This window comes from Quercus robur, chromosome 3 (genome assembly GCF_932294415.1).
Source record: "Quercus robur chromosome 3, dhQueRobu3.1, whole genome shotgun sequence".
Lineage (NCBI taxonomy): Eukaryota > Viridiplantae > Streptophyta > Magnoliopsida > Fagales > Fagaceae > Quercus > Quercus robur.
Window position 1 is genome coordinate 16,807,622 of NC_065536.1, and position 9,703 is coordinate 16,817,324.

The 9,703-nt window shown below is 33.1% G+C and overlaps 1 protein-coding gene across 8 annotated transcripts in view; it reads left to right on the top strand.

The window, feature by feature from the left end:
- LOC126717294 (MDIS1-interacting receptor like kinase 2-like) overlaps positions 1-7,970 on the top strand; it is a 50,357-nt gene extending 42,387 nt beyond the window's left edge. Inside the window, exons 2-5 of one of the 8 annotated variants that reach the window (XR_007652506.1) lie at positions 6,205-6,604; positions 6,711-6,896; positions 7,031-7,397; positions 7,828-7,970. Coding sequence is in view for 1 of the 8 variants with exons in the window: in XM_050418819.1 (XP_050274776.1) it covers positions 3,967-3,983 (17 nt within the window). In the remaining 7 variants the exon portion in view is untranslated. Of the gene's footprint in view, positions 1-3,966; positions 4,121-6,204; positions 6,897-7,030; positions 7,398-7,453; positions 7,625-7,827 lie in introns of those variants that run through there. The other 7 variants (XR_007652510.1, XR_007652504.1, XR_007652507.1 and 4 more) reach the window with 7 other exon arrangements.
- Positions 7,971-9,703: the final 1,733 nt, after the last annotated feature.

Consider the following 9,703-nt stretch of genomic DNA (forward strand, 5'->3'; position numbering starts at 1 on the left):
GTCACTAAAAATGAAAATAGAATACAAATTGTAATGGACCTGAGGTGGTAAGCTAAATTTTTAAAATACTATGAATTTTCAGTGTGTCCCTAACTTAATCCGCATAATTATTGTGTTGTTCCTTTGCAAAATCTTGTTGAGAGAGAGACAAGTAAGGACAGAATTGTAACCAAAAAAATTCCAATATACGTCAAAAAAAAATTTGTGACATTGAGTTGAGTATGTAAGTAATGGGTTAAAAAAATATTCCAAAATACATCAGAAAATAATTTTATAAAAAATTCGAATAAACTAATTATAAGGACTGAAATTTTCCTCCAATCCGCCGAAGGACACAGAGCAATGAAAGCTGCCAGATCTATCTATCTAGTATCTACGGACTTTGATAGGCAATGTTAGCACTGTTATCATGTTTAAGGTGTAATTCAGATTGAATATTCAGCATGAAGTCATTTGTCCACTCCTACAGTCCCACAGTCCCATCTATAAATTAATATCTCTATCCATTTCAACCCATTCATCCACTTCTTCTTCCAACCTTACTTTATCCTTTCCTTCCATCACCCTACATTATGACTTCCCTTTCAAACAAACCTCTCTTCAACCAATTCCTTTCATCTCTACTCTTCTTCCACCTTCTTCTCATCGTGCTCCATTTCGTTTCCTCATCCACTGCTCCTGTTTACTCCCTATCTTCACCTTTTGCTCACTCTAGCAGTAACGTTAAGATAGAAGAGGAAACAAAGGTAGCGATGGCTCTTCTAAATTGGAAAACCAGCCTTCACAACAAAAGCCAATCTCTCTTGTCCTCGTGGGTTGGAACCAATCCTTGCAATTGGGTCGAAATAAATTGCGACCACTCTGGAAGCGTCACTCATCTAAACCTTTCAAGTTATGGTTTGAGAGGTACGCTTCACAATCTCAACTTTCAATCCTTCCCCAATCTACTCAGTCTTAACCTTTCTTACAACTCACTATCTGGAATCATTAACCCAAATATTTCTCACCTCTCCAAACTCTCTCTTCTTGACCTTTCTGTTAATCAATTCACTGGGAGAGTTCCTTCTGAAATAGGCAAATTAACCAGCCTTCACATCATTGACCTTTCTGTCAACCGTATGACTGGCCTTATTCCTCAAGACGTAGGAGCATTAATTTCTCGGAGTAAGCTTGATTTCTCATTTAACAATCTCACGGGTGTCATCCCTGCTTTTCTTCGAAACTTAAGCAACCTAACCACTTTATATCTTCATATGACTCAACTTCCTGGTTCCATCCCTTAAGAATTAGGAATGCTAAGTTCCCTGATTGACCTTAAGTTAACAACAAACAATCTAATAGGTGTCATCCCTACTTCTCTTGGAAACTTGAGCAAATTAACCACTTTATATCTTTTTGAAAATCAACTTTCTGGTTCCATCTCTCAAGAATTAGGAATGCTAAGTTCTCTGACTGGCCTTGATTTATCAATAAACAATCTAATAGGTGTCATCCCTGCTTCTCTTAGAAATTTGAGCAAATTGACTACTTTAGATCTTTCTATAAACCAACTTTCTGGTTCCATCCCTCAAGAATTAGAAATGTTAAGTACTCTGACTGACCTTTTGTTATCAATAAACAATCTCACGGGTGTCATCCCTACTTCTCTTGGAAACTTAAGCAATCTAACCACTTTATATCTTCATACGAATCAACTTTCTGATTCCATCCCTCAAGAATTAGGAATGCTAAGTTCTTTGATTGACCTTGAGTTATCATCAAACAATCTCACGGGTGCCATCCCTACTTCTCTTGGAAACTTAAGCAATCTAACTACTTTATATCTTCATTCGAATCAACTTTCTGGTTCCATCCCTCAAGAATTAGGAATGCTAAGTTCTCTGACTGACCTTGAGTTATTAGTAAACAATCTCACAGGTGTCATCCCTACTTCTTTTGGAAACTTAAGCAACCTAACCATTTTATATCTTGATGAGAACCAATTTTCTAGTTCCATCCCACAAGAATTAGGAATGCTAAGTTCTTTGACTAACCTTGGGTTATCAGAAAACAATCTTACGGGTGTTATCCCTGCTTCATTTGGAAACCTAAGCAAACTAACCACTATATATCTTCATACGAATCGACTTTCTGGTTCCTTCCTTCAAGAATTTGGAATTGTAAGTTCTCTAAGTGATCTTAAGTTATCATTTTACAATTTTGTAGGTATAATTTTTGCTTCTATAGGAACCTTAACTAAGCTCACTTATTTCAGATTGTTTACTAATAAGTTAAGTGATCTCATTTCATTTGAACAGAACAATTTTACGCAATTGAAGGAGTTCCACATATTTGGAAACCAATTCACCGGTCACTTGCCCGAAAATGTGTGCAGTGGTGGATTGCTTGAGAATTTCACCGCATATGATAATTATTTTATTGGTTCAATACCAAAATCCTTGAGAAACTGCACAAGCCTCAATAGAGTCCGACTTAATGGAAATCAACTTATTGGAAATATAGGAGAAAGTTTTGGGATATACCCACGCTTAACATACATGGAGTTGAGTTATAATAAACTTTATGGTGAGCTTTCAGCTAATTGGGGGCAATGTCAAAACTTGGCAAGCCTGAAAATCTCTAACAATGACATTTCAGGTAGATTACCTCTTGAGCTTGGAGAAGCAAGTCAATTACAAGTGCTCATCCTCTCCTCAAATAAGATACATGGGAAAATCCCCAAGGAATTAGGTAAGTTGAAATTTTTGTTAGGCCTTTATCTAGACGGTAACAAATTTTCTGGACAAGTTCCTTACAATTTCGAGATGCTATCAAATTTGGAGCAACTTAATCTCGCCAATAATAATCTAAGTGGCCTTATTCCTAACCTAGGGAAATGTAAAAAACTTTTTCTCTTGAATTTGAGCAACAATCACTTAAGCAAATATATCCCACTTCAAATTGGTAATTTTCAATTTCTCTAAAATCTTGATCTTAGCAAAAACTTTCTAATGGGAGAGATACCACAGCAACTTAGAGATTTGAAAACGTTAGAAACTTTGAATCTTTCCCACAATGCGCTCTCTGGCTCTATTCCATCTAGTTTTGATGAATTGTTAAGCTTGACATCCATTGATTTGTCCTACAATCAATTGGAGGGTCCTATTCTGAATACTAAAGCATTTCGTGAGGTGCCAGAAGAAGCATTTAGTCATAATAAGGCTTGCCCCTCTACAATTAGCCACAATCCTCATGTCAAAAAGATGAATAAAGTTATGAAACTGATTTTAGTCTTTTTGGGCATTCTCTTTCTTATATTTATCTTTGTTGGAATCACATTATATGTTTGCTCAAGAAAGATGAAGACAAAAATTAAGCAAGAAGAAGAAGAACATCCAAATATGTTTGCAGTATGGAGCTATGATGGGAAAATGGTTTATGAAAAAATTATCGAAGCAACAGAGGATTTTGATGACAAACATATTATTGGTGTAGGCGGCCAGGGAATTGTTTATAAAGCTAAGTTGCCTAGAGATCAAGTTGTTGCTGTAAAGAAACTTCATCCACTCTCAGAAGATAGTGTGGCCAATCTAAAGGCTTTCACCAGTGAGATACGTAGTCTAACTGAAATACGACACCGCAACATTGTAAAGCTTCATGGTTTTTGCTCACATCCACGACACTTGCTTTTAGTTTATCAGTTCTTGGAAGGTGGGAGCTTGGAAAAGATACTAAACAATGATAAACTAGCATTGAAATTTGATTGGGATAAGAGGGTAAATGTTGTTAAAGGTGTGGCAAGTGCTCTATCATATATGCATCATGACTGCTCCAGTCCAATAATTCATCGTGATATATCAAGCAAGAATGTTCTACTAGATTCAGAATATGAATCTCATGTCTCTGACTTTGGCACAGATAGGATTATGAGTTCTGAAACATCTTATTGGACTTCGTTTGCTGGTACCTTTGGATACTCCACTCCAGGTATGTTATTTAAGTAATGTTGGCAACATTAAAATTTTCACAATTGCTGACATGGCTTTTACATGCACCTCCTAACCTTGCTTTTACTAATACCAATTATAGCATTTTAGATCAGTAATTATGAAAATACCTGATGGGAGATCAGTAATTATGTAAAATATTGTGTCTCTAGTTGTATTGATGTTATTTCAAGTGGCATTGTTTGCCTTCAAAAAGGCTTTATGGAAATTCGGTGCACTACACAATGTGATTTATAGTTGCCACAGTTTGAGCTAATAGGTTAGATTAATAATTATGTCTCAGAGTTTAATTAATAATCAATGTGTTCTACTTATTTATTGATGAAAAATATACTTTCAGTAGCATCTTGATTGGAATTAAAACAAACATCACACTATTTGAGGAATTTGGTGGTTGCAATCCATGATATTTTATATAGCCACCTCCTCCTTTTTTTTATTTGTGATCATAATCACAATTTCAATAATAAAAAACAAAGGTTATGTTTAAATTCAATTATTAAGATTTTAATCTTTTTTACTAAGTTTTTTTCCCTTCTTTTTTGGAATCGTTTTAGATGCAGTTAATTGAGCATAAATACTTCCAACTAATTCAAGGTTAAAGAATCACATTTTACTAAGTGAAGCTTTGTTTTCTAATTTTTCAATTCTTTCAAACTGGATAATTATTTCTTATATGGCCTAAGTTCAATGCAAAGTTTTTAAGATGATCATCCACCCCTGCTCCTCTAAGAAATGTATTAGCTATTTCTTATAGGGTATTGTTTATTTCACACACAACTATGTTTTTAGAGCTGAAAACATGAGACGTTTTTAGTTTTAAAAGCACTAGTTGTAAACATGTGGGAAAAGATAATTATTTTGTAATTGTGGTATAATGTATAGTTTGTTTTCTAAAATTAATTTTTTATTATTACTCAAATAACTGATAGGCATATTGAAATGCATAATCATGGTTGTGTTTTGATATAAATACAAATCCTCACTTCCAAAATAATTACTAAGTATTAACTCAAACAAAAATTAAACCAAAGTTATAAGAGGGAGAGAGACTACTTGTAACAGAAACTAAAAAATACAACACCAAAACGTATTCACCCAAAATAGAGTTATAAAATACACAATGATTCATCAACCTAAAGTTGAGTTGAAAGAAAGAATAAAAAATCAATAGAGAGAGAGAGAGAGAGTACTCATTTTTTTTAGAAGATAATGTAAGAGAGAATAACAAATTTATAGAAAATAAGATTAGAAAAAAAAAAGTAAAAATAAAAGATATAGTAATAAACACTAAATTATTTAAGTCATACTATGTAATAGAATAACATTATATTCTTATATACTATCTCTGCAGTGCAATAGGACAACACCTATGAAATCAATGAAAAGAAAAAAAAAAAATAACAATTTAAAAATACAAAACTAAATCATATCAACCCAAAGTAGAATTCTAAAGATCACAAAAATTTATCAACATAAAGTAGAAATAAAATAAAAAATCCATCAAAAATGAAAAAAAAAAATTAAGAGAGAGAGAGAGAGAGATAGAAATCACTTTTTTGTGTTCGAAAATTATTCATAGAATGAGAGAGAGAATTGCAAATTTATAGTAAGATGGTGGAAATAAGAATAGTAAAAAACAAAGGAAGATAAAGGGATAGAGGAAGAGTGACATTAAGGTGGATAATAGTGGAAAGATAAAAAGGTAAAAGGTAGGGGAAAGATTGGAGAAAGTGTAACAATTAGTTGAGAATTAATAAAAAGAAAAAGAAGTAAAAGAAGAGAGAGAGAGAGAGAGAGAGTTTTGAAAATATGTGGATAATGTGGCTGCTAATTTGACTCAACAGAAGCATAGAAACATAAAATATTACACTTCAGTTTTTAGATATATATATATATATATATAGAGAGAGAGAGAGAGAGAGAGAGAGAGAGAGAGAGAGAGAGAGAGAGATAGATATAAATGTGTGTATGCAACACAGTATGTGCAAGAGCTTTAACTCTTTCTTATATCGGCCTTCAAAATTTTAGTAGTATGTAATTCCCTTATAAGTTGCCTCCCCCACCTAATTCTAAAATCCTAATACTTACAAGAGTTTAGTACTTTCAACTTAACTTGTAGAGTTTTTCCTATATGAATATATAGGTTAGCATGTATTACAAATTTGTATAATTACTTGGTGAAAGTAGAGAATAACTCTGATATTTTACTTTTCAGAGAATGCATACACAATGGAAGTGAGTGAAAAGTGTGACGTTTACAGCTTTGGAGTAGTCGTGCTGGAAGTAATTATGGGAAGGCATCCGGGTGATTTGATCTCATCATTTCTATCATCATCATTTTCATCATCGTCCCATGATGTGCTACTAGAAGATATATTGGATCAACGTCTTGCACATCCTACAAATAGAGTTGCAGAGAAGGTGGTTTTAGTGGCAAAGATAGCAATAGCATGCTTACAAGCCAGTCCACAATCTCGTCCGACCATGCAACAAGTTTATCAGAAGCTATTAAATTGGAAATCCCCTTTTACAAAGCCTTTGCGCATGATCACATTAAGAGAGCTCATTGATCTCGGGAATTTGAATGAAGCTTCATAAGTGTCTACATATCTCATGTATGATATTTTGCTTATATACATTCCATCCTCATGTAAAGTTCTAAATACTTATGACGCCAATAGTTCAAAAACCATAATTCGCATGACTATTCATATTCGGCAGCTTCATTGTTCATCTTCGACCCATCCAAGCCTCCATCTTACTGTCGGAGCTTCCATGCCTCTTGACCTAAGCTCTTCAACCTAATTGGAAGCCGAGCTCTCTCTTTTTTGTGGTCCTAAAGCTCTCAAGGTGTGGGAAACATGGTTGGTTAAGGTCAATCAGAACACTGGCTTCGAACTTATCATGGTATGTTCCTTGGGTTCCTTCTAATTTATTATAGTTCTTATTGATTATGTTTATTTGAGACTGCTATTTGAGATGTTGTATCAAGTTCTAGAGAATTAGTTCTTCTCAAGTGTCTCACTCTGCCAATGTCGTAGGTATCTTCACACTTGCTCTCATTGTTTCTGACCACATAACTCATCCACAAGACTGGAATAAAAACAGGACTTCCCCTCTCCTTGTTCTACTCTCCAAAACATGCCAAAAGTAATTCGTTTAGGCCTATGGCAATGTAAAATGGGATTCCGTACATCTAGACAATTATGCATTGAAACTTTCTTCCAATGGGAATGAAATGAAAAAAACTCAAAAGGAAAGGCCAAGGAAACAGGCAAAACTGAGCTACAATGGGGAGCCTTAATTTAAATAGGCAGCAATGGAGGGAAGAGGTTAACTAGTGGAAGCAAGGGAAGCATTGCGCATGAATTACCTACTTTGATTGATTGAGATCCTTTTACAGCCCAGGTAGTTTTTTCGATATATATTTTTAAGCTCAAGAATTGTTACAAGTTTTACAATAGATGTTTGGGGTGCAGGTGAACCAAGCCTAAGAAGATTGGAATTCAAAAACACTAGGAGCATGCAATTTGTATCCAAGTTCATGAAAAATGATTTGCTTATTTAAAAACAAAAATTTGTATGAAACACATGGCTAGACTTGGACAAGCTATCAAGACAAACTTAAATGCCCTGGCTTTTTTTTATGAATGAGTGGTATGAAATTGTCACAAATTTTGGAGCCTATCGGCATATTTGGAAATAACTTGAACTTGGGCCTTTTGGTTGGGCTTAGTTTTGATTTGGCATTTGAAACATCCGTCTTTGTTCACTTTGTTTTCCTCTTGTTTAAATATATATGGTTTGTGTGGCTAGTCTAACAATTTGGGTGTAGCAGAAATTGTCAAGGAATGGAAGATCTCTTTGAAGAGGGCTGTGTGAAGGAGGCTGTGCAGCAATTTTAGAGAAGTGAAAACTTCTCCTTGTTTTAGGTGCAGTCTCGAACTTTGTATTTAGCCATATTCTTTGTATTGAGAGAGAGAGAACTTCCACTTGTATGAGAGAACAATTTTGGGTGTATTGGGATTGGGTTTTGTAAGAATGCTTCCACACCATTTTGTATTCTCTATATTTATTAGTGAAATTTTTTCTTGTTGCAGCTTGTGGATGTAGGCCAAAGGCCGAACCACGTAAATCTTGGTGTACCCTTTTGTGTGTTTGTATCTATTTTTCCTTTTGGTTTTCTTCATTCCTACAATATTATTTACGCTCTGTTTGTTTCGGCGATAATTTTTTTAGAAAATGAGTCATTTTCCAAAAAATGTTTTCTATAAAACTATCTCATTTTCCTATGTTTGGTAGTAACCTTAAATGAATTGAAAAACAATCTTTTAATTTCCCTTATTTAGTTTACTGTGAGATAGAGTTGTTTTCCAAAAAAAAAAAATTAGTGGAAAAAAATTTCTAAAAATAAGCTATATTTTTTATGTTGATAAAAAATAGTTTTCCTTTGACTCATTTTTTTCTAATGTTATCAAAGACTAAAAAACATAGAAAACTATCTTTACACAATGTTTTCCATCGAAACAAACAAACTAGTTTGGATATTTTTCTAAAAACCATATTTTGTCATCAATCTTGTATGATAATGGTATAAAGAAAGGCCATTTCCTATAACAAATTAATAATAGAACTTCAGTTTTTACAATTAATTGATATCTGTGATTCATATTTTACAACATTAATGACTTACAACAACTAAAGTTTTTGTATAAATTTTTGCAAAGAATTTATATTACAATTTTACCTTTTATTAATAGTTTTCTTTTTTAATTTTGGTAATTGGGATAGCTATACCTTTGAATTATAGTTTTTCTTCAAATAATAATAATAATAACTTTGAAGTTTTTTCAATTTATGGCAGTAGAAGTATTAATGTTGTAAAGGCTTAGTCAAAAATTGAAAAAGGTTCCCAAGAAACATCCACAAATCCCACATGATTTTACTATTGATTGTCGTTGTGGTCTATACAAATAACAATTTTATAATGTTTTAATGTACACCAGAATATGCACAAGAATTGTCATTTGAGTGCATATATATTAGGCACCAAGAGAATTATATCTCATTAGTTTGCACTTCCTAGTTGAGCGTCATAGTTAATTTTCATAATAATAGGATTAGGGCATTGTAAAAAAAAAAAAATATTCCTATATATCAGCAATTCCCCAAATGTATAAACATCTAAAAATGTTTGGTACTAAAACTAGAAAAATAGTGGTAATATAATTTTAATTAAAAAAAAAAAAATCCTAATCCACCTAAACCATTTCATGCCTTCGAGAAGTTTTATGGGATAGAACCCATTTTTGGCACCAAGCATTCTAGCATATATCAGTAAACTTTTTCAACTGATGCTTCCTTCATAAGGAATTTCATTGATGGAACAACCGCAGAGGTTGCACTACGTAATCATTCTTCAATTGGATCATTTTGCACTGTCTTTTTTAAACCTTAGTTGAAACTTGAAAGTAGAAGATGTTACGTTACCATTAGTATTGCTTTCAAATTCTTATTTTGAACAAAATATTGTATCCCTAAAATGAAAAATATTGCTTTAAACAACAAATGAAAACTATCAGAAAGATTTTTTCTTAGTCATGGAGAAAGATTTTGTAGCTCAGTGACTTAAAAAAAAAAATTTCGACATCATTTGTCAACTCATGTAAAAACAAGGGACCTGTTTGAAGCATTTGGGGACCAAATCTTATATC